The sequence below is a fragment of the Benincasa hispida genome, chromosome 2 (assembly GCF_027475165.1).
Source record: "Benincasa hispida cultivar pf3 chromosome 2, pf3_genome.v1.1, whole genome shotgun sequence".
NCBI classification, from domain to species: domain Eukaryota; kingdom Viridiplantae; phylum Streptophyta; class Magnoliopsida; order Cucurbitales; family Cucurbitaceae; genus Benincasa; species Benincasa hispida.
In genome coordinates, this window is record NC_143479.1 from 70,443,485 (window position 1) to 70,471,313 (window position 27,829).

The following is a 27,829-nucleotide window of genomic DNA, read 5'->3' on the forward strand; positions in this document are numbered from 1 at the left end:
CTTATGTCTGTTAGAAATCAAGCAAATACCCTCTCTTTGGGTAACATATTCATGTAATGCCCATAAAAACCATGACCAACTAGATGAATTCTCACCTTCTACGATAGCAAAAGCAAGGGGAAATATATGTCCGTTTGCATAAATAGATAAGGCTGTCAATAATTTTCCCTTATACTTTCTATATATATGAGTTCCATCAATCTGAATTAATGACCTACAATGGTTGAACCCTTCTCTTGCAGGACCAAAAGACCAAAAAACTCGTCAAAAATAGTCGTACCTGGCACATCAGAGGGAAGGAAAAACCAGTCTGTTCGTGTTCCTGGGTTATAATGAACAATAGCACTCAGCCAATACGGAAGCTCCGAATATGATTTCTCCCAATCGCCAAACACAGCAATTAACGCTTTTCTCTTGGCTTGCCACACCCGTCTATAATTGACATTATAGTCATATTGTCTTTTAATGGCTTCTTGAAGTAGGGCCACAAGTACTCCAGGATCCGCTCTAACCAAATTCTGAACGATACTCATGAAATTTGAATCCAGCTATGAATGATCCTATGTCAACTCTGAAAACAAACATGAGTATTCTCCTTGAAGTTTTGTGATTTCGATCATCCCATGAGTTTTGCACTAACATGCCCGTAGCCTCCAAGCACACTGATAAGGGGTAGAAATGCACATTATCATTGTGCTAAATCCTTAAACAATGTTGGATTGCATTGATGAAATATGTTAAATTGCGTCCATTAAGCGAAAATTCTATAATATTGCGGTCGCATGCGTCCAATGCATTAGAGCAGTTGATCTTTATATTTGTGCAGAATAATGTGTTAAAGCAATGCAAAGAATGCGATCATAGGAATACATTGGTCGAGCGCAACTTCACCGTAAGACTTTGCGTTGATCATGCTCGCAAACATGCACCCAAGAAGAATCACCGCAACATGGTGGGCGCATCTGGACGAAAGGACAATTAAGATCGATGGGACATAAAGCTGACGATAGTCGGATCTAAATTAAGTTGACAGCCGATATTGGTCACAAAGTATACCAGCTTTATCGGTGACAATTATCCGGCGCATTAGTCAAAGATTAAAGCTGTCCCATCTGTATAACCAAGAGAGAGAAGCCGCCTTTCACCTTTGATTCCCTATAAATACCAAGTGCATTCTTTAAAGAATGGGTGAAGTAGTCGATTACCTCATCATCATTACAAGTTCATCCCTCTGTTCATAGTTTTCTTTTCCATTTTACAGCGGAGCAAGAGAAGAGTGGTGATGCCGGAGATTTTCCAAGGTAGCTCGAGAGAGAACCTTGGGGCGTAAGAGCAGAGAGCGGGCTGACTCTCGCGAAAGCGAGAATATCTTTAGAGCACGAGTAGAAACAGTGTAACGCCTGGCAGCAAGAAATTGCTCCAGGCTTTTTACTATACTTGCATTGTTATTTTGTACTTCATCTTATATCTATTCAATGGAAGTTCTATTTCTACATCTTCTCACTCTCTTAATACGCACGAGTAGCTAAACTAGTTGAATGGATTGAGAAGAACTAAGCAAACATGATCTAGGAAGTTCATTGCTTGCGATTGTCTTGTTTTATGTTGTGCAAAATATCCCTTTAGAGTTACTCGAGAGAGAATCTAAAGAAAGAACATAATGTCTCGAGAGAGCTAGGTTAGAATCTAGACTCGAAAGAGCAAGATTAGGCTTACATAAATAAGAGATAGAGATTAAACTTTGTTTGTCAACTTGCATCGCATGCATCCTAGGAATAGGAATGATATTATGTGGTCACATATTTGTGTGAATGTCATGTTGTCATCGCATAAATAGAGATAGAGGTTTATATGTAAACCCTATAGACTTATCGCATATTTATCGCATGCGTTCTAGCCTTAGAAGTCGTGGCATTCACGCCGAGAGGTGGTTTACTATTGTATGCATGTTGCATGATCGCAAGGCATGAATGCATCCTAGGGAGTCTTAGCCGAATTTCTTCTCAACCCCTTCACCGCATATTCATCATATTTCCCGTTTACCAACTCTTTTTGAACTCTGCCACATTCGTTATTATTTTCATTAATGCAACAACAACCCAACACTTATTTATTCAACTGGTTACCGCAAGTTTTCATAAAAATCTCCAACGCAACTATTTTCACAAGTCCATGTGTTCAACCCTGGACTTACAAGGAAACTCAGAGGAATTTACACTTGGATTCCTCTGGGGAAACTTGAGTGCACAATGTAATCCACCACACACATTTCATCCATAATTTCCACTTCATAAAATTCAAGCATCACACATCCGTCACTCTAGGATTTACATTTAACATACCAAAGGTCCTGATTTGATTCCACTACGACAATTTCGTAATGTTCCGTCACACAATATTTTTTTACAACAAGCTGTAAATCTTCTTTGGTATTAAACAATGTTCCCTTCTGTATTAAACTACGGTTATCTACTCCTACATTCATTTCTTCCAAAGTAGACCCTATTCAAACGTTGAATTTGTCATTTCCCAATCTATTTGGTAGAACATTTCCGACGGTACAAACTCAAGATCTTGCTCACCACTACCATCATTTCCAAATATTTCATCCACTTCATCGTCGATGTAATTATCTCCATCATTTCCAAGTTCAAGAATTATTAAATCTTTAGGATGCATCGACATATTTATTATGTTTTTTTCAACTGTTATAGTTGACAAAAAAAACATGTTAATATGTCAACTCAACAAATTCTAATTTCTAAGTTTTTTAAGTTTTCTAAGTTTAAATCAATCATATATAAACTAAATCATACATAAGCTATACATATAAGATTTTTAAGTTTAAATCAATCCAAACAAATAAAAAAAATGTAAGATCGGCCCAAAAACATACATAAACTAAATCATACATAAACTAAATCATACATAAGCTAAATCATACATAAACTAAATAATACATAAACTAAATAATACATAAACTAAATCATACATAAACTATACATAAACTAAATAATACATAAATTAAATAATACACAAACTATATATAAACTAAATCATACACAAACTATATATAAACTAAATCATACACAAAACTATACAACATAAACTATATAACACTATACATAAACTATACATAAATTATACATACATAAACTATACATAAATTATACATACATAAACTATACATACATAAACTATATATACATAAACTATACATCCATATAAACTATACATGCATAAACTATACATAAATAAACTATACATACTTAAACTAAACATAAATTATACAAAAATGTATGAATATACCCAGCAAAATTCAGCCCAAAAACATGCAAAAACATACATATAAATACAGATCAGCCCAACTAGAGAAAGAAATATACCAAGCAAAATTCAGCTCCAAAAAATGTAGGAAAATCGAGCAACACGACCGCTACAATGGAGGATTCGATGAGGATCAAATGGAGGACTGAAAGTCGAGCAAAATCAAAATTTTGGAAGATTTCGGTGAAATATAGGCTTCGGTGAGGAAAATCAACGATGGTTTCGGTGAGGGATCGATGGTTTCGGTGAGAGAAAATGGTGGTAGGGAATAACAATGGACGTTTCGATGAGGAAGATGAAGGGTTGGACGGAGGTTTTAATGTGAGGGAATCGTGTACCCGGTACACGAATTAGGGTAATCGAGCACCTGGTACACGATTCCCTCAGTCAAACTTGCATGATTGCCACGCCAGATTGGGCGTTCCAGGTGGTCAGGGAATCGTGTACCGGTACACGATTTAGGCCTTATCGTGTATCCGGTACACGATTTAGGCGTAATCGATACCTGATATACGATTTAAACACCTATTTTTTGGAATACTTTCTCTCCAACCCTATTTTTGTCATTATTTATTAAAAACATTATTTAAAAAAAATCTGATTTCTTTATACAAACACATAGACATATTGGATTATTTTGATATCATTCTTTCAACAAATATCCACTCAACAATTGTACCACATTCGTTCTGATTGTTTCAATCCATATAGTGACCTCTGTAACTTTATTAAATATAATTCCCAAGAATTTGATCTATATGTTTCATGTACCTTAAATCCTTCTAGGATTCTCATATAAATATCATTACCAAGAGATCCATATAAATATATTGTGACTACATCCATAAGATACATATCCAAACTTTTATACACAGTCATGTCAATTAAATATTTTAGTGTAATGGCATCCACCATTGGAGAATATGTCTCCTCATAATCAATACCAGGTCGTTGTGAAAAACCTTGTGTAACTAGTCTTGCTTTATATCTTGTGACCTCATCATTTTCTTTTTTTTCTCACAAATACCCATTTTATCCCACAGGCTTGACACCTTCTGGTGTTTGAACTACTGATCCAAAAATCTGACGTTTTGAAAATGAGTTTAATTCTACCCTGATTGCTTCTTTCCACTGAAGCCAATCTTTTATATGTCGACATTCTCCAACAGATTTTGGTTCAAAATCCTCATTTTTTTAGATGTAATATCAAGAGCAACATTATGCGCAAAAATTGTTGGGTTTTATGCCCAAAAAAACTCGTAAAAAGTAAATGTTATTAATTGACCGTTATCAATAAAGAGTTATAGATGTTAAATCAATAAATATTATTCTTTATATTGTTGTCTATTTGTCTAAATAACCCTAAATCTAATAAACTAACATCCAATGCTGCCTTATGAGTGTTGAACTGTATGTGGAGACACTAGGGATCAGTATTCAAGATACAACCTAAAGGGTCTATAGTATAGGGATAAGGCTTGGTATCTTATCCTAGTAACACTATGGATACAACCCACTTTGTATTTGATACAAACGTAATGATCCAATGTGTTCGTGTAGGTGACACGCGAATGAAGGTATTCTATGCAATGAGTTTGCATAAGACTTGACCGCAAAATAGTAACCACTAGATATAACACCATTGACTAGTTAGGTTCCTATTTCAATAGGATGACCTAGGCGACTTAGTCTTAATCTTGAGTATATTATGTACTTCTGCTCACGAGGGATTATCCTTTGATTTTCATGGATGAGGGTGACCAGATCGCCGACCCAATATGTCCACCATTTTGGGGACAAGACTGAGTGGGAAGTTGGGAACATAATAATACATAATAATATAATATGGAATTCGCTCATTCCCGCCTTAAGGGTAAGTAAATGAGTGTTTCCTTAAATGGTGCCTCCGGGACTTGAACAAAAGACTCTACCCTCTCATTGGCCCGAGAAGGATTTCTGTTTATTGGTTAGACCATAAATAAGTTGTTCATTAGAGGAGCACTAGTACTTAAGGAGTCAAAGGTAACTCAAGGGTAAAACGGTAATTTGACCCAATTAGAGTTTCGAACACTTGTGAAGAATTATGCTGATATTGGTCTATATCCGTAGACACAGTTAACGAATATTGATTAATTTGGTTAATGAGTTTAATCAATTAATCTCATATCGTTGAAGTTTCTAATCTACAGGTCCACTAGGTCCCCTCGTTAGCTCACTAGAGGATATTTAAAAGGGATTATTTGAATTGTTCAAATTAATTTGAGGAAACTATATATTAATGAGATTAATTATAATTAAATTAGAGAGCAATATTTGAATAAGATTCAAATTAATTAATTAAAGTGAATTAGGTTCACAAAGAATTAATTAATAGAGAGTTTTTGCACATATACATGAGATGTATGTGATAATTAAATATATACATTAAATTGGATTTAATGTTATTTAATTATTATACAAATTAAATTAAATAAATTTTATTTAATTGAGTTAATTAATTAAATAAGTGTTATTCAATTAAATGAGCTAACTAATTAAATAAATACTATTTAATTAATTATAAAAAAGGAAAATATATTAGGAAAGGACCTAACCCTTCTCTATATAAAGACCCCCCCATGACCCTTTGGGAATGTACTGAATATACAATTCTCATTGTAGAAAAACTCTGATAATACACAACTTCTTAGTGTTATTATACAAAATTTTCTCTAAGCCATAAATCTTCTCTACTCTCCAAAACCTTATTCTCCTCTCCCTCTCCCAATAGTTGGATACCACCTATCCCATTATTTCCCAAAGAATAACAAGGTAACTTTTGTGGTAGTGTTTGGGATCGCTCAAGGAGTTTTTCATGATTAAAATCGTTTGGAGATTCATTCATTGGAACCTGAGAGAGGATTGTTTGTGGCACTTGGGGAATCTACAAAGGTAAGAATCATTCTAACCTTTTCCCCAATAGCATGCTAGTTTACGTGTTTGTCTATTACATCTAGTACAACGATTTTGTTTAATGTAAAAATCGTTCTAACACAACGCTTCCATTGCGACAGGATTCGATCCCAATCGCTACAATTAGTATCAAAGCCAATTCTTTGCATCCACGTTCTTCATATTTTTCGAAACAAAATTGTTTAGAGGTGGGTTTCTATCTGTATTATGAATGTTTGAATGTTGGTTTGCAAAATTGGATGCTTTCGATTTTGACCCTAGATTATTTTTAATTTCATTAAATTGTAAAGGCCCATTGTATTTTTTGACAATTTAATTCATGCTTCGAGTCTGTAAGTATGTGCTGATTGATAGAGCAATGGTTTCTGAAGAGATCAGGATCAAATGGAGGTGTTCGGGATAAGTTTGGAGCCAAAAATGAGGAGAACAGCAACATTCTGCCGCACAACATCACGACGTTGTTATTGCAATGTTGCAACACTGCAAGGTAGACGCGTTAAGCAGTGGTCGCAGCGTTGGAAGATGCCCTCAGTGTTACAACGCTCCGAAGTTTAGACAGACTAGGTGGCATGCGCGAGACCTTCGACTGAAGCTTCATTTTTACCTAATTCTTTATAATTTTAATTTAATATTAATTAATTAAATTAATATAATAGTTATATTTATTTAATCAATTAATTTTGTTTTAGGCTGCCAAACTCGGTCCAACTTTTGTTGTTTAATTTAATTATGTATTGGATGTATGTTTTAAATTATTTTTTGAATTAATATTACATATTGTATGTCATATAGATTCAAAAATACCCACCTTAGGATAAATGTGTACATGCATCATAATTAAATATAAAGGGTTATATTTTATAGGTGCATGATTGAATTAGTATGCTCATGCATCATAACATAAGTGTTATGTTAGTGATATATGATTAACCTAAGCATGTCTATGCATCATACTATATATTAAAATTGTTCTAATGAATAGTGGAATGATGTATGTGAATGTTTGATGTGTTTATAGATTTAATAATTCATTAATTTATAAAGAGTTATAGTTAATGAAATTTATTAAAATCTATAATCTAGATTGCATGTGAACATATGTCCAAATTTTATTTTAAATTGTTTAAAATTGGCTTATATTATTTGTAATGGGATTAGGAATAGGTTAATATTTTTAATTTGTTTTAATAGGATTAAAATGAATTTGAATAAAATATTAAATTTATAAAATAATTACCCATAAGGGACCTTTTTCTAAGGAAGATTTTGTCTAGGATGGGGTACTTAAGCTAACGAAACACCTCTACCTGGGAACGGAACACCTCCACCTGGGAATCGACCTAGAAGGTGAATTGGACAAATATTTTATAAGCATGGAAATAAATTATTGATTTTATTAAAATAGTTTGATAACTGAAATCAGATTTTGTTAAATTATTCAATATAAATGTTATATTGTGCAAATTTAAAGGACTTAGAAAATTCATTAGCTGGGGTTTTAACTAAGTATAATAAAATCCTAATGAAAAATTAGAATACTTTAGTGGGAGGAAGTTGGTATGTATGATATATGAAATTTTAGCTCTCACGTCTCTAAGAGTTCACACCGTGAGATCCATGTTCGACTTCATTTCTCCCTTCAGAGAGTGTTTGCATGGGTCAATAATAAGGTGACTGGGGAAAGTATTCATAGTAAATGGGAGATGAACGCGTGTCAACGTATCCTGTGGTCTCTTCAATTAGGTTTCACTGTGAGATCCTTATCATCCGCCTGTATGTCGTCCTAAAGTGACCATCCCTTTGGAGGGCCTTATCATAGGTGTCAGAACAATGCAAACTCCAGCAATAGATAAGGTTTCTTAGGTTAATTTTCAACAGTTGTCTTTCCCTTCGGTAGCCTGTTAAAGCATACCTCTAGGATCCGAAAATGGGAGGGTCACACATATGGGAGGAATTAAGTCAGTTAATGAATCATTGAGTAAAACAATGGTAGCTAAGAACTATAAGAATATGAGTTATTCTAGTATTAGTGATTGGTTAAGATTGTCTTAATTCAAGGGAGGAGTAGTTGATCACCCTTCGGTGCTAAAGTATTATTGCAAAAACTAAAATCAATAGTTTAATTAGGATTCTACGATTACATGTGTTTTTGCTAAATTGATTGGATAATTATGTAATGGGTTATAACAAAAATAACTAATAAAACAATTGATTGTTATATGTTTCAGCATGTCTTGCACAATTATATCTTTGCTTAAAAATGAGAAATTAACTGGTGAAAACTATGTGACGTGGAAATCTAACCTGAATATGATTTTGGTTGTTGATGATTTGCGGTTTATCTTGATAGAGGAATGTCCTCTAGTCCCCGCTTGAAATGCATCTCAAGTTTTGAAGGATTCTTATGATCGTTGGACAACGACCAATGACAAGGCCTGAATCTACATCTTGGCAAGTCTGTCTGACGTTCTTACCAAGAAGCATGAGGTCATGATGACTGCATATCAGATCATGGAGTCCTTTCAGGAGATGTGTGGACAACTGTCCGCTCAGATTTCGTATGAGACCCTCAAGTACATTTATGATGTGTGCATGAAAGAGAGCAAATCAGTGAGATAACATGTTCTTGACCTAATGGTTCGTTTCAATGTCATCAAAATAAACGGTGCAGTCATAGACGAGTAGAGTTAAATGTCTTTTATTTTGGAATCTCTTCCAAAGAGTTTTATTCAGTTCTGTAGTAATGCACTAAAGAACAAAATACAATACAATCTGACTACCCTTCTGAACGAGTTACAAAAATTTCAGTCACTTATGAAAGATAAGAGACCAATAGAAGAAAAGACAAATGTTGTCCATTCCAAAAAGTTCTATAAGGGTTCATCCTCTGGAACTAAGTTTGTTCTTTCAACTTATGGTACTACAAAGATCTAGAAAAAGAAATGAAAGAAGGGGAAGGCTCCCGCTGTTAGCAAAGACAAGGGCAAAGCTAAGGCTAATAAGAGTAAATGCTTTCAGTGTAATGTGGATGGCCACTGGAAATACAATTGCCCCAAGTACCTTATTGAGAAGAAGAAAGAGAATGAAGGTAAATATGATTTACTAGTCTTAGAAACTTATTTAGTGGAAAATGACCATGATGCCTGAATACTTGATTCAAGAGTCACTAATCGTGTTTGTTCTTCTTTACAAGGAATTAGTTCATTCCAACAGCTCGAAGAGGGTGAAATGACGCTCAAGGTTGGAACGGGAGATGCCATTTTAGCTCGTGCAGTGGGAGCTGCTAAGTTGTCTTTTGGAAATAGATTTTTGCTTTTAGAAAACTCATACATTGTTCCCAAGATGAAGAGGAACCTTGTTTCTATTTCTTGTTTAATTGAACAATCATATTCTGTTTTTTTTTTTTAATTCAATTGAAGCATTCATTTTGAAAAATGGTGTGATTATTTGTTCGGCTAAACTAGAAGACAACTTATATGTGTTAAGACCAACTAAATCAAAAGTACTTTTAAATCATGAGATGTTTAAAACTACTAAGACTCAAACTAAAGGTGAAGAATTTCTCCAAGTAATTAATAATGGTACATACCTTTGGCATTTGAGATTAAGCCACATAAATCTTGATAGAATTAGGATATTGGTAAAGAATGGACTTCTAAGCAAGTTAGAAGATGATTTATTGCCTCCATATGAATCCTGTCTCGAAGGAAAAATGACTAAAAGACTTTTTAGTGGAAAAGGCTATAGAGCCAAAGAGCCCTTAGAGCTCATACTTTCGAATCTTTGCGATCCAATGAATGTAAAAACTAGAGAAAAGTACGAATACTTCATCTCTTCTATAGATGATTATTTTAGGTATGGTTAATTATGTTGGGTTTTATGTCAAAAAACCCGTGGTTTGTAAACAATAAACTTATTCTGTTATCAATAAAGATGTTATTGAGGTTTTATTCAATAAAGTTGTTATTGAATGTATGAATTGCTCATTTTGTTTTAGAAAGAACCTAAATCCAATAAACAAAGATCCATAGCTATTATATGAATACTTGAACTTTATGTGCTGACATAAAGATGGATCAAGTTCGAGTAAATAGTCAAAAGGGTCTATAGTATATGAATAAGGTTGGATGCCTTACTTTGGTAACACTATTGGATGTGGCCTACTTTGTAGTTGTTACAATTTGTTGTAAAGTGCTACAAATGAAGTGATCATGATTCATTCATGTAGTGACATGAGAAGCAAGAGTGTCCTATAAAATGAATATAAGATCGGACCAAGAAATAAGTCACTCTTACTTTATAAAGCTGTTTACTGTTTAAGACTGACTATTTCAAAGCGATGACCTAGGTAATTTGATCTTAATCCTAAACTAACTATGAACTCCTATTTATTCAGGATTATCCTTAAATTTGCATGGGTGAGGGTTGGCTCAACATCACTGGCTCAATAAACCTCCCATTCAGGGATAAGACCGGGTAGATAGTTGGGGACATAGGGTGCAAGACGAAATTCACTCCTACCCAATTTTAAGAATAGTAGAGAGGTTGTTCCCTTAAGTGCTGACTCCAGGTTTTGAACAAGGGGCCCCACCCTCTCATTAGCCCGAGAGAGACTCGGTTTAGTGATTGGATCACAAAACAATTGTTCATTAGAGAATCAATGGGACTTAAAGAGTAAGATGTAATCTTAGGAGTAAAACAGCTTCTGATTCAGTCGTTATTACGAACAACCTGTGAAGGGTTAACTTACTAATCATGGTTATATGGAGTGGACACAATATATCTACAATGAGGGGAGTGCAACTACTGGACTTGAGTGGAGTGATCCGATAGTTAACGAATAGTGGTTAATTATGTTAAAGAATTTAGTCAGTTAATCTGGATCATTTGAGCCCATAATTTGTAGGTTCATAAGGTCCCCCTACTAGCTCATATCGGATTAAACCTTAGAACAGTGTGACGAACAAATTTGAAGTGTTCAAATTCGATTTTTGGAGCAAAGCGTTAAATATATATGATATATTTAACATAATATTTAATTGTGAATTAAACACACAGAGAGAGAAAATAAGAGATATTTATATAAGATTTAAATATCAAGATTATGAATAAGAATTTATATTAATTGGGATTAGTGTTGGATTTAATATTAAAATAAATTTATTAAATTATTTAATTTTAATTTAATTTTAAAATTAATTATTAGAATTAATTTTGAAATTAAATGGAATTGGTGAATTAAAAGTCAAAATTGTTGACTAGGTAAAAAATGCAATGAAAGTCAAAATGTTGACTTTGGACTTTGAAAGTCAAAAGTCAATTTGTTGATTTTTGACTTTGATAGTCAAACTTTGACCTTTGACCAAGTTAGTGGAAAGATCCAACATTTTTTAGTGGGAAATTTCAACATTTGTATTGCTAAGTGTTGTTTTCAATTGAAGATACTTGCCCCATTAATCCCATTTAAATTAGTGGATTTTTTAGTGTCAAATTCTCATCAAACTCAAATTTGCATGTTTTGCATGAAATGACTTTTAAAAAGAAGAGTTTTATGAATTTTAGAATGCTTGGCCAAAGTGGATTTTTATGAGATTATTTGATAATCTCAAAATTATTTTATCTCAAATCCTTAACTTTTTCTTCTCCAAATTAGTCATTCACCAGATCCCACCATCCCGTTCTAAGACTGGAAAATAGTCGGAAAGACTCTCGTGGTGGTCTATGAACTGTTCGTGAGGAGACTGGAGGTGATTTGGAGAAGATTCGAGTCTACAAAGGTTGTATATCTTCTTACCCTTTATTCTTAATTCACTTGCATGCTTATTCTTTGAAATTTACCTAATTAGAGTCGTTTAGATCCGTTTTTTCTTCTGCTATGTATGTGTTCGTTCCATCAACTTATATCTAATAGAACATAAGTTTGAAGCTTTTCAAAATTTCAAAGAGTACAAGGCTGAAATTGAAAACATGTTATGTAAAACAATTAAAACTCTTCGATCTGATCGGGGTGGAAAGTATATAGATTTAGAATTCCAGGACTATTTGATAGACATGGAGTTCAATCCCAACTCTCAGCACCTGGTACACCTCAGCAAAACGATGATCAGAAAGGAGAAATATAACCTTATTAGATATGGTTCGTTCTATGATGAAATATGCTAATTTGCCTTACTCGTTTTGGGGGCATGTAGTAGAGACTGCAGTTCACATCTTAAACAATGTTCCCTCGAAGAGTGTTTCTGAAACACCTTCTAAGTTATGAAAGGGATGTAAACTAAGAGTATGTTACTTCAGAATCTGAGGTTGTCCTAAACATGTGTTAGTGACAAATCCTAAGAAGTTGGAACCTCGTTCAAGATTGTGCCAATTTGTTGGTTACCCTGAGAAAACGATAGGTGGTCTATTCTATGACCCTCAAGAAAATAAAGTGTTTGTATCGACAAACGCTACATTTTTAGAAGAAGACCACCTGAGAGATCATAAACTACATAGCAAAGTAGTATTAAATGAAGCTATTGAAGAATCAACAAAGGTTGTTGATGAAGTTGGTCCTTCATCAAGAGTTAATGAAGGAGTCATCGCTTCAGGTCAATCTCGTCCTTCTCAATCATTGAGAGAGCCTCGGCATAGTAGGAGGATTATGATACAACTTGATCGTTACTTGAATTTAACAGAAACTCAGGTTGCCATAGACCTTGAAATGGAGTCCATGTACTTCAATTCAGTATGGGAGCTTGTAGATTTACTTGAAGGGGTCAAATCCATAAGGTGTAAATGAATGTACAAAAGAAAGAGAGATGTAATTGGAAAGGTACAAACCTTCAAAACAAAACTTGTAGCAAAGGGTTATACCTAAAGGGAAGGGGTTGACTATGAGGAAACTTTTTTCCCTGTTGCTATGTTTAAGTCTATAGGAACTCTCTTGTCCATAACCACATATTATAACTATGAGATATGGCAAATGGATGTCAAGACTGCTTTTCTGAAAGACAATCTCGAAGAGAATATCTTTATGTCTTAGCCCGATGGGTTCATAAACCAAGGTCAGGAGTAAAATATTTGCAAGTTGAATCGATCCATTTATGGGTTGAAATAGACATCCAAATCTTGGAACATTAGATTTGATACAATGATCAAATATTTTGGTTTTGATCAAAATGTTGATAAGCTTTGTATCTACAAGAAAATCATTAAGGACAAACTAGCTTTTTAGTGGTCGATATCCTACTCATTGGGAATGATGTAGGATACCTTACTGACATTAAGAAATGGCTGACAACCCATTCCAAATGAAATATTTGGGAGAGACGCATTATGTACGTGGGATCTAAATCATCAGGGATCGCAAGAATAGAACGCTAGTTCTGTCTCAAGCAAATTATATCGAAAAAATGTTGACTCAATATTAGAAGCATAACTCTAAGAAGGGTTTATTACCTTTCAGGCACAAGGTTCACTTGTCTAAGGAACAGTGTCCTAAGACACCTTAAGAAGTTGAAGATATGAGATGTATTCTTTATGCCTCAACTGTGGGCAGCTTAATATATGTTATGCTTTGCACTAGGCCAGATATTTGTTATGCAGTGGGAACTGTTAATAGGTACTAGTCCAATCCAGGGTTAGACCATTGGAAAACGATTAAGAACATCTTCATGTATCTTAGAAGAATGAAGGACTACAAGTTGGTGTATGGATCTAAGGATTTGATCCTTACAGGATACACTGACTCTGATTTCTAAACTGATAAAGATTCTAGAAAATCCATGTCAGGATCAGTGTTTACTCTAAACGGTGGAGCTGTAGTATGGTGTAGTATCAAGCAAGGATGCATTGCTGATTCCACTATGGAAGCTGAGTATGTAGCTGCTTGTAAGGAAGCAGTTTTGCTAAGGAAGTTCTTGAGTGATTTAGAAGTGGTTCCAAATATGAACTTGCCCATCAGCTTATACTGTTGTAATAGTGGGGCAATAGCAAACTCTAAAGAACCTCGCAATCATAAATAAGGAAAGCATATTGAGTGGAAATATCATCTGATAAAGGAGATTGTGTAAAGAGAAGATGTGTTTGTCACAAAGATTGCCTTAGAGCACAACATTATTGATCCATTTACGAAGGCTCTCTGGGCTAAAATATTTGAGGGTCATCTAGAGAATCTAGGTCTATGAGACATGTACATTGTATGACCTAAGGCAAGTGGGAGATGTGTAATGGGTATATGGATGCCCTAGTTTATTGCCTTTTGAATTATGTACGACCCACTGACTAGAGTTTTTGTTCAAATGAGAGTTTGTTGGGTTTGTATTGTTGTCTATTTTGTCTAAAATAACTCTAAATCCAATAATCTAACATCCAAGGCTGCCTTATGAGTCTTGAATTGTATGTGGAGACACACAAGTTCAATATTCAAGATATAACCTAAAGGGTCTATAGTATGAGAATAAGGTTGGGTACTTTATCCTGGTAACACTATGGTTACAACCCACTTTATATTGGATAGAAACGTAATGATCCAATGCGTTCGTGTAGGGGACATGAGAGTAGAGGTATCCTATGTAATGAGCTTGCATAAGATTGGACCGTGAAATAGTAATCACTAGACGTAACACCGTTGACTAGTTAGGTTCCTATTTCAATTGGATGACCTAGGCGACTTAGTCTTAATCTTGAGTATATTATGAACTTCTATTCACGAGGGATTATCCTTTGATTTGCATGGATGAGGGTGGCCAGATTGCCGACCTAATATATCTACCATTTTAGGGACAAGACTGAGTGGGAAGCCGAGAACATAATAATACAATATGGAATTCGCTCATTCCCGCCTTAAGGGTAAGTAAATGAGTGTTTCCTTAAATTGTGCATCCGGGACTTGAACAAAGGACTCTACCCTCTCACTGGCCCGAGAGGGGTTTTTGTTTATTGGTTGGACCATAAACAAGTTGTTCATTAGAGAAACACCGATACTTAAAGAGTTAGAGGTAACTTATGGGTAAAACCGTAATTTGTCCCAATTGGAGTTACGAACACTTGTGAAGGTTTAACTTGTTGGCATTGGTCTATATCCGTGGACACAGAAATATATCTATAGTGAGAAGAGTGCAGTTGTGGGTCTTTAGTGGAGTGTTCCCACAATTAATGAATATTGATTAACTTGGTTAATGAGTTTAATCAATTAATCTCATATCGTTGAAGCTTTTAATCTACAGATCCACTAGGTCCCCTTATTAGCTCACTAGAGGATACTTAAAATGGATAATTTGAATTGTTCAAATTAATTTGAGGAAACTATATATTAATGAGATTAATATATAATTAATTATGGATATGATCTATAATTAAATTGGAGAGCAATATTTGAATGAGATTCAAATTAATTAATTTAAGTGAATTAGATTCACAAAAAATTGATTAATAAAGAGTTTTTGCACATATACATGGGATGTATATGATAAATAAATATATGCATTAAATTGAGTTTAATGTTATTTAATTATTTTACAAATTAAAATTAAATAAGTGTTATTTAATTAATTATAGAAAAGGCAAATATATTGGGAAAAAGGCTTGATTCTTCTCTATACAAAGACATCCTCGTGGTCCTTTGGGAAGACACTGAATACACAATTCTCATTGCAGAGAAACCTTGACAATACACAACTCCTTAGTATTATTGTGCATAATTTTCTCTAAGCCATAAATTCTCTCTACTCACTAAAATCTTTTTCTCCTACCCCTATCCCAATAGTTAGATATCACCTATCCCTCTATTGGAATCCCAGATAATAACGAGATAACTCTCGTGGTAGTGTTCGTGATCGCTCAAGGTGTTGTTCGTGATCAAGACCATTTGGAGATCCGTTCTTTGGAACCTTGGAGAGGATTGTTCGTGGCACTTGGGGAATCTACAAAGGTAAGAATCATTATAACCCTTTTTCCAATAGCATGTTACTTTACATGTTTATCTATTACATCTAGTACAAGGATTTTGTTTAATTTAAAAAACAATTTACGGGATACAAGATGTTCTAACACAGTGCTTCCGCTGTGATGAGATTCGATCCCGGTCCCTATAGAAATGTTGTCAATAACTACATGAGTTCGATTTCATCTTTTTCCTGTCATTACATAGTTTATTGAAATCTTATTATTATCATTATGTATTCCACCTTCCTCATTAGTCAAGTCATAAATTTCTTCATGAGTATTTACATCCTCAACCAAGTCTTCTTGACTATTAATTATTTTTCTTTTTCGATGATTTTTATCTTTGGAACCTATTGGTTTACCATGTTTATGGTGTGTTCCAAATTCATTAGTGACAATTTGCTGTGTTGAGATATCAATTTTCGATGGGACATTTGCCGCTAGTATATGTGACTAAGTTACTTTTTTTGCATTTGCATCTGATAATTGGTTTGTTATATTTTGTAAATGAATTATTTTCTGAACTTCATGTTCACATTGATCTGTACGGGGATCTAAATGAGACGATAATGATGCATTCTATGTAATTTTTTTTCCAACATCTTAATTCCTCCCCCCGTTGTTGGAAAATTCATCTTATTAAAATGACAATTAGCAAATCGTGCAGTAAATACATCACCTTTCAGGGGTTCATGATATTTAATGATTGATGGAGAATCATATCCAATATATATTCCAAACCTTCTTTGAGGACTCATCTTTGTACGTTATGGTGGAGCAATTGAAACATATACTACACATCCAAAAATTCTTTGATGAGAAATATCTAGCTCATAGTCATAAGCTAATTGTAATGGCGAGTACTTATGATAAGCTACTGGCTTAATGCATACAAGTGATGTTGCATGCAAAATAGCATGCCCTCATACAGATGTAGGAAGCTTATATCTCATAAGCAATGTTTTTGCAATTAATTGCAAATGTTTTATAAATAATTCTACTAAACCATTTTGTGTATGAACATGAGCTACATAATGTTCAACACTTATCCCAATTGACATACAATAATTATCAAAAACTTGGGATGCAAATTCACCAGTATTATCGAGACGAATGGTCTTACTTGTATAATTAGGAACTTGTACTCTTAACTTAATTATTTGAGCAAGTAATCTTGCAAATGCAAGATTTCGGCTTGATAATAAGCATACGTGTAACCATCTGTTGGATGCATCTATTAATACCATAAAATATCTAAATAATCCACTTGGTGGGTAATAGGTTCATATATATCACCATGAATTCATTATAAAAATATAGGTGATTCAGTCCCCACTTTGACCCGTGATGGTCTAATTATTAATTTGCCTTGAGAGCAAGCATTACATGATAATTCCTTAGATTGAAGAATCTTCTAGCTCTTCAATGAGTGTCCATTTGAATTCTCAATAATTCTCCTCATTATTATAGATCCTGGACGACCAATCGATCATGCCAAATTATAAATATGTCTGGGTTTATGAACTTTAGGTTCATTGTTGCATATGTTTCAATTACTCGTATATGAGTATAATATAGTCCAGAAGATAAAGTAGACAATTTTTCCAATATACGTTCTTCATTTGAGACAGTAGAGATAATATAAAGATACTCCACATTATTCTTACTATCAGTCTTAATATGGTAACTATTGCAACGTATATCTTTAAAACTCAAAAGATTTCTTTTTGATTGACTAAAGAACAATGCATCATTAATTGTAAATTCTGTCCCTCTAAGCAAAATAATATTTATTTTTCCAAAACCTTCAATCAAGTTTGCAGAACCCGATATTGTATTTACTTTTGCTTACAACATTGTCAATTTGGAAAAGTATTTTTTATTTGTAAGTATTGTGTGTGTAGTTACATTGTTTGCTAGACATAGATCTTCTTTGTTCATTTTTTAGTCACCCAACATATGAAAATGATCCAAGTTTCTTTAGGACCTATCTTCAGCGAGGGAAGGGACATGAGCTCGTGTTAATGACGTGTTATGAAATTGATGAGCACAACGAGAATACGAATATGAAGAAAATATAATATAATAATAAATAAAATATAAAACAAAACAAAATAACTAAAATGATGAAAATTGGATAATATGAAAAATTGAGTGAACAGATTTCTCACCAATGTATGTTATTTTAAGATTCATCAAATGGGTAAAGTGGTAATTAGAATGTGATACACTAGTTGAATGACACATTAACAACATACGTAGAAATGGAAAAATGACCAAGGACATTAGTCACTAAATATGAACATTTATAATATTTTATAATAGGAAAAAGATTTCGTGAAAAAAGAGAGAGATATTTTAAAAAACCTAGCCGCCATCTTATCGCCTCTTTTTCTCTCCTCCCCTCTTTCTCGTTCGTCATCAGCCGGCAACTCCCTCTCTTTGCCGTGGAAAAGGCCAGTCGCAGCCCATCCCCCTGTTCGTTTCAGTCCAGCTAGCCGCCGATTAAGCCGATTCCCGTCTTTAGTTTTCTTTCTCCATCATCAACCACGAGACCCACGACGACCCATAAGCTCCAACCATCAACAAGAACGTTCCAGCACCGTTTTTCTCCCTTTTTGACGAGGTTCGGTAAAGACCACTCTCATTCAATATCATATTTGACTTACCCACTTCTTATAGACTCTAAATATGTAGGATTAAGCGTTTTTGGACACGTTCCAGCAGGGATTTGAGTTCGTTTGGGTAAGTTTCAGTGGTTAAATGTGCTATTCCAAACCCATTTAAGTGTTGTGGCTTAGCCTCTAACCTTTACAACATGTCTCTTTGTAGCTTCGAGTTGATATCAGCAAAGTTCTAAGCCTGTTTGGTGCCTTTCGAAAGGTAACACCTCACTTTAGACCTTTTTGAATTCGTTTAAGGTGGTGTAAACTAGTTCATAATTCTTGGAACTCTCTTTGTAATTTGGAACTAATTCAGAGGGTTGGAATTAAGGCTTAAGGTTGTCTGGGGTTGGTACATTCATTCTGAATACTATTTGAGACTCCGATTAAGGTTTCAAACTGAGATATAATGTTGGATTGGAATCATGTTTTAATTTTTAAGCAGTCTTTGGAATAGTTTGGAGCACGCTAGAACAATATGCAAGTAGATTTCTACTAGTTGGGCTGGTTTGTTGTCTGTTGTCCTGTTATGTAGTTTACATATGATTGTAGATTTCTACTAGTTGGGTTGGTTTGTTGTCTGTTGTCCTGTTATGTAGTTTACATATAATAGTAGATTTCTACTAGTTGGGTTGGTTTGTTGTTTATTGTCTTATTATGTGGTTTATATATGCTACATATAAATATATTTATGACTCACGTGAACTGATTCTGGAATGGTAGTTTTGTAATGGCTGACACGTCTGACTGCTCCATGGGATTTTGTGTGACGTTTTGTTATATGGTTGGGCAAGCTTGGATGCTCGATGTGATGATTATGTTTTGTATAACATGCCAAGTTGTTGCGATTAGTTTTGTATGATAACTATTTTGCCTGTTGAGCATAAAATAATGTGTTGGACTACATTGCATAACATAATGTGTCAATTTATGTACTAGCATGTTGTAACTATCATCGACTTTCCATGTATCCTGAGTATATTAAATTGTATGACTGTTGTGATTAGCATGATGTTTTCTTTTATATGTTGTTTGTCGACTTTTCAGTTAAGCTACTTACCAATATGTATTGTTACTTTGGTATTGTGTACTGACCCCACCAAATTTAACAGGACTTAGCTTATTTTATTGTCTCGAGCATTAGTTTGAGATTGACTTTAGCACGAGTTGTTTGGTTATGCTACATGTTGGAATTTGGGAAAGTTTGTTGAATTTGGTTAGAAAAGAGTTTTAAAAATTAGTTTTCTTGATTGCTAATCAGGTAATTTGTAAACGTGTAGTTTTTACTGTTACGTAGTTATACTATCTATTTTTTCTGAAGTGTCATAGTTAGAGAGTTAGTTAAAGGGTAAGTTTTGGTACAGTTATTTAGTTTAGTGTAAATTTTGGGGGCGTTACATGATGCAACTCTGCAACCGAAAAAATGGAGAAAGGGGGAATGTGGAGGAAGGAAGAGGAAGAGGGAAAAAGAAGATTAAGGGTAATTTTGTAATTTTGACTGATGATGTAAGCAAGAGGGCTAAATCTTAAGTTTCAAAAAGTGGGACAAAAATCATTTTGGTTTGGGATTGGGATGCTTATACAGTTATCTCATTCTCACATTACTTGTCACATCTAACTTCCTTTTACTTTACAGGGGTTGCAAGGGACTTTGAGTTTATCGTCAAGGGAGGTAATTATTGATTGTTCAAGGTTATCGTGTGCTACACATGGCGACCAGTAAGTTTCACCAAGTCTTTCCTTCCATTTTCGCGTATGTATTCTTTGGGTTTGTGCCAACTACAATATTTTTCACATGCTTTGATTTGTTAGGGCTTATGTTCGAGAACTCATGTGAAATTGGGGTTTTCTCCAAGCTCACTAATGCTTACTGCTTGGTTGCAATTGGTGGCTCTGAGAATTTCTACAGGTTCTTTCTTTTCCCTTCCTGTTTCCTGACTGGCTGACTGTCTTTCTGTATCTTTTGAATTGAAACCAATTTCTCACGAATATTTTTCATGTTTAGTGCCTTCGAAACTGAATTAGGTGGTGTCATTCCGGTTGTTAAAGCATCTATTGATGGCACTCGCATTATTGGTCGTCTATGTGCTGGTTTGTCAAACTCACTGTGTTTATCTTCTTTTTATTTATTATTTATTATTATTATTATTATTATTTTATTTTGTGTTTCATCATTTTCTGCATCTTTTGAAAGAAGGGTATCCATTAATGATGTGAAGGCCAATCTACTCATCTTCATATTTCCATAACATTGTAGGAAACAAAAATGGGCTTCTTGTACCACACACCACTACTGACCAAGGTAAGCTTCTTTTCTATTTTGTCATATTACATCTCTTTGAATATTTTTGTATCTTTCTTTGAATATGCCTTCCTGTTAAAGTTTTTAACTATATGGCCATTTGCTATTTTTGTACTAATGTTGTCCGACTCTGGTCGCTTAGATAATAAAATTTTAAATGGTTATGTTACCGCCTTGATCAACTAGAGTCTTGGATTATTGTCATGTATGATTGCATTGTGAGTTTGAATAATTGAATTCTGAATGTCTATTTGGAAGGTTTTACTTTGTGGTGTTGGTGAAGCCTAAACATTTCTTAGCCAATCCTAGCTGTTACTACTAAATGGAAAAGCGTTGTCATCTTTCAACATTTCAGATTAACATATTGGTTGTTGTTTTTTCCACTGCCTCCTCTTATTTCATTTGTAATATTTTTCTTCCAAGTATCTAATCTCGGGATCAATTGGTGAAATTGTTTTTTGTAAACCATTAGATAGGATACTCCCCTATTGTAATTTCTATCTCATCAACAAAATGTTACTATTTTCTTAAAAAAAAAGCATAGAAGTATTAATATTTTTGTGGGCACGAAGGATGAGAAATGTGCATGTAACTTTCAAGGAAAAAGGATGAGAAATAAATTACCCACATGTTTATGTAGCAATTGCATAACTGTGCAATAATGAATTCACATAAGCAACGTCACATAAAACTATTTTGGATGTTCTTTAATTTATTCATTGATTTGTGTGGTCAAATTACTTCAATGACGTTACGTTTCCATTGCGTTTTGAAGAACTTCAGCACTTGCGGAACAGTCTACCTGACCAAGTTGTTGTTCAACGTATACAAGAGAGATTGTCTGCTTTGGGGAATACGATTGCTTGTAATGATCATGTTGCTCTCACACATACTGATCTTGATCGGGTATTTTTTTTTAACTTCCCACTTCACATGTTCTCTAATGTCACTTTCTGCATCACCATCAGATTGTTTAGCTTGCAATCTCTTAAACCATTTTCTCCCATTGCAATCTATACATTTCTACATCTCCAATATTCTAGTTCCTTTAAAATGTTCATCAAAGAGCTTGTACCTGCCTTGGAGGCAATAGCTTTTTTTGAGCTGCGGGTAATTTTTGAACTTGGGCCATGTTTACTGCTCCATAATCAAAATTACAGTAATACTAATGGATTTTTTTTACTATTATTCATAATTCACAAAATACTATTAACTAGTTTTCTGGAAACATATTTAAATGAGCCCACTTTTCATATTACGATTGATTGATTACGTAGCCTTAGTGTTAATGTTGAGCACACATATCCAAATAAAGACAGGACATTGTATAGAAATTAGAATAATTCTTTGTTTGTAGAGTGTCTTCTTTAGAAAAGGTATTATTTTGCAAATTATACATCTGGAACTTAAGACTGCTTTAGTTCTAGCATCCATTCCTCTTTTTCCTACTAAACAATTGAGTTTTCTCATTAATCAGGAAACTGAAGAGCTCATTGCTGATGTTCTTGGAGTAGAGGTCTTTAGGCAGACAGTAGCAGGCAACGTTCTCGTGGGAAGCTATTGTAGTTTCACGAATAGGGGTGGCTTGGTAATATTCACCTTTTCTGCTACTTAACCAAGTGTAGTCTGTATATTGAACTTCATTCCTTCAACTTCATGTAAAAAAAAATTCCTGAAAGTTGGAATTGTGCATATGTTCTGCAGGTTCATCCACATACATCTGTTGAAGATTTGGATGAGCTATCAACTCTTCTTCAGGTCCCTTTGGTTGCCGGAACCGTGAATCGTGGAAGTGAAGTGATTGCTGCTGGATTGACAGCAAATGATTGGATTGCATTTTGTGGTTCAGACACCACTGCCACCGAGTTATCGGTCATCGAGAGCGTTTTCAAATTGAGGGAGGCTCAACCAAGTTCCATCGTTGAAGAAATGAGGAAGTCCCTAATAGACAGTTATGTATGAGGAATATCTTCTCTATACCTGAGATATTGCAAGCAATTAATTGTTATTACTCTTCTCTTTTTTCTTCTGTTACATTTAACAACTTTGTGAGTACGAAATTCGACTTATTGTGTTTTGGTTGAAATTGGAATCCATTTTTGCTTATAGATGAAAATCATATTTATGGAAAGAGTTTACTATTTAGTAGGCAGAATTCTGTTCCCCAATCAACTGCAAAATATTCCTACAGGAAAGAAAACACGAAAATGTTGCTGGGACTTTAACAAAAAAATTTCAAATGTACACTATGAATTTCACTAATTCATGTTTTTTAACACAACCTACCTTGAAAAATAGATGAATGTTTCCTTTGAAAACTTTAAAGTCTATGTCTTATAATCATTTCATTTGTTGTTTGTTTTTTTTTTTTTTAAATGTACATTATGAATTTCACTAATTCATGTTTTTTTAATACAACCTATTCATGTTCTTACATTGAAAAATAGATGAATGTTTCCCTGGAAAGCTCAAGTCTATGTTTGATAGTATTTATGGCAATTCATGATATCTCTTTCTTTGTCTCTCTACAAACCTCCTTCTTCCCCTTTCTCTCATCCAATGTTTAAATGGTCGATGTCGATGAGAAAATTAAAGTCTTAATTTTACAGAAATTTTGATGGATATTTTTGGAAAAATTTTAAAAATAAAAAATTTTAAAAATAAATTTAAATTAGTAAATAAACATTTTATGACTTTTAAACAAGTTAAAGGTGTCTTAATTATTATCTTTCATAGATTTTTATACGATATAATGAAAATATCGATTCACCTCTCATGTCGATATCAAACCATGAAATATTAATAGAAATATCAACATGTTGATGGAAATATAATACTATGCTCTCACCACACTCATTTCAGTCTCTCACTTTCAGTCTCTCTCTTTAGTGCCAACTTAGGAAAATAGAAAACTCAATTATTTATCAAACATGTCGGTTTTTTAAACACTAAAAATCAATTAATTATCAAACCAACCCCTAAACAGTGTAATTTCGCCAACACAGCTGGTTTATAGTATGGTTCTGCCATGTACAAGAGAGTAACTCTAGTTCTTTCAAGACTTCGTAATTAAACGAGACTAATTAATTAGTTAGTTAAAGATCCATTAATTTATTTAATTCTTTTTATTTTGCTGCCAACCCTACTAACACAGATGAGAGAAACCTCAGAATTTCCACATAAGATAAATGGAGAATCAGAGAGCACATTCCAAATTCCATCACACAACAGAAGAGGGAGTTGAAAGAACATTAGATTATGCAAGCAATTTCATACTCCATATGAAAATGTTAGAAAGCTTGTTCAAAACTATTTTTGCTTCCGAACGGGGCACTAAAATGTGTTTGGTTTAATGCCACGTTTACTAATTCGTAATGAAAATTAGTGTATTTGTAATGAAGTTTTATTCATAAATCAATCATAATGATCCCCAAGCAATCACAAATGTAATTGAATTGCTTTTAATCGCGTTTACCTAATATTATGAAGTTTTGTCAAATTTATTGTTATCGTTATGGTGATCTTTACCTCTGAAGGTCAAACAGTGACAGTAACGTGTTAAAATTCATAATTTTGTCTATGAAACAGTAACAATAATAGTAACCATAACCATAACCGTAACGATAACGGTAACGGTACGATGTAATTTTTGAACACAATCGGATTGATTACCCTCGCTCGTCAATCGGTTTACATTTTTTGTTTACAAATTTGAACATGGGCCCTAAGTATCAGTATGGATGTAGAACACAAGTAAAAAACACCAAACGTAATAGAATGTGGTCCACTTATAAATTACCATTGATTTATTACCATTGGATTAGGGTAAATGTGGCCTAAGTGTTTAATTTTGGGGAAAAATTATTTTGAAAAAAAAATTGAAGTATTTTGTAACCACTTAAAATAATTTTTGAAAAAAATGAGTGTTGTTTGAAAGAAACACTTGAAATCAACATTAAAAAAAATGATAAATTGTTCAATGGTTAATCTCTCGCTAATTTGTATGATATATAAAATCACAAAAATACTCTCATTAGTCATCTACCTCACTTCCACCATAGTTGCCCTCTACATACCACTGCAAACAATCTATTGATACCTCTGAAAAAAGGCTATCTTTTTTCGATCTAAATCAAGCTAGTTCTTAGAAATCTTATGTTTAAATGTGTTTTTATGCAGGCTATTGAGTGTGAGAGGTTGTTGGGACGTTCCGAGTGCAAATCGGTCTAGAACGGGATCACTTGGGATCAAAGGAAGCTTCTAGGCTCAAAAGGCTTGAAAATGGCAAAAACGGCCTTGAAGCCCAACTTTGCCACATTGTGCAATGTTGTAAGACACTAGCGTAGCGCATGATGCTACCCTGCAGCGTCATAACCCCATAGCGAAGACCAGCTCAGTGCGCAGGGGAAATTTTGGATAACGTTTTTGGCTTCTCGCTCTCTCTCTATCTTAACCTTTTGCACAGCGTCATACGCCATTGCCATCATTGGAGCTTTGCTCCGCTGTCGAAGAAATTGGTGCTTTGGATAAGTTCTTTTGGTGTTTTGTGGGTTCTTTTCTTTCTTTTCTTTTCATTTCTTTTCTTTTCTTTTCTGTTTTTCTTGAGATTCTTGAATTCCCATTGAAATTATGGCCTATTTATATTTTACCCATTATTTTAGATGTTGGATTTGAAGATTTGAAAAAATTAGAATTGCTATCCATAAGATCAAGTTGTTTGTGTTGGAGTTATGCCATAAATCTCGTAGGGTCTTATAATTTGTAATGTACAAATATTTATTTGATGTTTTATTTCAAAATTAATTGTATTAACCACAAACCAATAAACTAACCTCCAGGGTTAGTTTGTAGAACAAGACAATCATTTATATGGAGACATGTGAATGAAGATATTTTACAAAAGGGTTTGTATAAGATCGGACCATGAAATGTTTAGTCTCATTATATAACGCCGTTCATAATAGAGACTTACATTTCACCAGGATGACCATATGTAACATGGCCTAAATCTGAGTGAGTTAGAGAGCGGTCCTTTAATTTGTATGGATGAGAGTGACCAGATCGCTAACTCAACAAGCCTACTATTTTGGAGATTCGTCTGATTAGGGAGCTGTGGACACAGCTACATAAGAAGGAATTCACTCCTTCTCAATGTTGGGGCAAGTAGATAAGTTACTCGTTGATTTTGGGGCTTGAACAATGTGACATCACATCGTCCGAGATGGGTTTAATCATAGTTGGACTATGATTTATTGTTCATTAGAGGGATCATTGATACTTAAGGAATTAGATGTAACTATAGGGCCAAATGATAATTTTAGCCCAACTATACATACGAGCAATTTGCAAAGGATCATTATAGTGTTGATTGGTTATATCCAATGGACACAAAAATATATCTATAGTGCGAAGAATACAACCGTCGATCTTTAATGAAGTGCCCGACAGTTAACATCTGGTGAATAATTTAATTAAATAGTTCAATTAATTATTCACGTACCGTTGGAGCTTCAAGCTGTAGATCCATGAGGTCCCCTTGGTAGCTCAACAAGATTGAATGAGAATCAATTTTTGGATTAATTTGAATTGTTCAAATTAATTGAGGGAATTAATTATATATAATATAATTACTATAATGTATTTTATATATTATAATATTAAGTATTTATGAGAGGAAATAAATACTTGAATATTATTCAAATATTAATTATATGAATTGAATTCATATAATTAAATTTAATGTGAATGTGATTTATATTAAAAGTCATTGGTGAGAGAAAATTGAACCTATAGACTATTGTATTTGATACAATATAAAATATTATAGGTTATATGTTATATGTGATGTAACATATAGTTATGTAATATATATATATATATATATATATATATATAAATTAATTTAATTTTTTTAAAAGATTAATGATCTAATATTTGATTTAATTGGGAGGGAATTAACTTCCCTCCCCAATTTTCTCTCCACCCATGTTTGATGTGGGTGGTTAACAGAGTTTCTGGGCTTTCTTCTTCTTCCTCCCGCTGTTGCGAGTTTAGTGTTCAGAGAAGAAAAAGAAATTCCTCCTCTCTTCTCTTAATCTCTTCTCCATTCCCTCACCAAAATCACCAAAGCTCACACCTCTTCTGTTCTCTACTAAGAATATTAAGGTTTCCTATTGATGGTGCCCATTTGGCCTTTTGGTTTTTGTTCGTGAATTTCACAGAGAAGTGGTTTTAATGTGATGCTTTGAGTTCTTCAAGGGTAAGTCTTTCTGGACCTTTTCTTCTCCTCTTCTTTAAGCATGCTATTGTATATTCTGTAAATGCATATTTTTTCTGCTTTTTTGTAAAATTTCAATTCTGTAAAATTGGTAATTTTGGGACAATCACACTCCCGCTCAAAGATCCTATCGTTAGGGTTCCTTCAATTGGTATCAGAGCATAGTTTTGATCTCAATTTTTCCTTATTTCTCAGATTAATTTTACAGTTGTTGGTAGGATTTATAAATCTGTCTTTTCTCTTCATGTGATGAATTGATGGATTTTCTGAAATTCTTGGATTTTTTTCGGGATTGGTACTATGTATTATTTTAATTTCCTTTATGGTATGGGGCATATTCTATGCAATAGAGTCCGTAATTCATAGTCCTTGAGTCGTTCGTGG

At 33.8% G+C, this 27,829-nt stretch overlaps 1 protein-coding gene across 2 annotated transcripts; it reads left to right on the forward strand.

Annotated features, from left to right (window-relative positions):
* The first annotated feature begins 18,469 nt into the window (after positions 1-18,469).
* LOC120072273 (eukaryotic translation initiation factor 6-2-like) lies at positions 18,470-23,299 on the forward strand. 2 transcript variants are annotated; one of them, XM_039024715.2, is made up of 10 exons: positions 18,470-18,829; positions 18,901-18,948; positions 19,036-19,086; positions 20,503-20,585; positions 20,679-20,775; positions 20,872-20,957; positions 21,124-21,168; positions 21,944-22,074; positions 22,646-22,756; positions 22,873-23,299. In XM_039024715.2, the coding sequence occupies exons 4-10, from the start codon at positions 20,576-20,578 to the stop codon at positions 23,128-23,130; spliced, it is 738 nt and encodes a 245-aa protein (XP_038880643.1). In that variant the 5' UTR covers positions 18,470-18,829; positions 18,901-18,948; positions 19,036-19,086; positions 20,503-20,575; the 3' UTR covers positions 23,131-23,299. The 2 variants fall into 2 exon arrangements, with proteins under 2 accessions (XP_038880643.1, XP_090166734.1); XM_090310608.1 differs by having other exon boundaries at positions 18,531-18,829; positions 18,886-18,948.
* Positions 23,300-27,829: the final 4,530 nt, after the last annotated feature.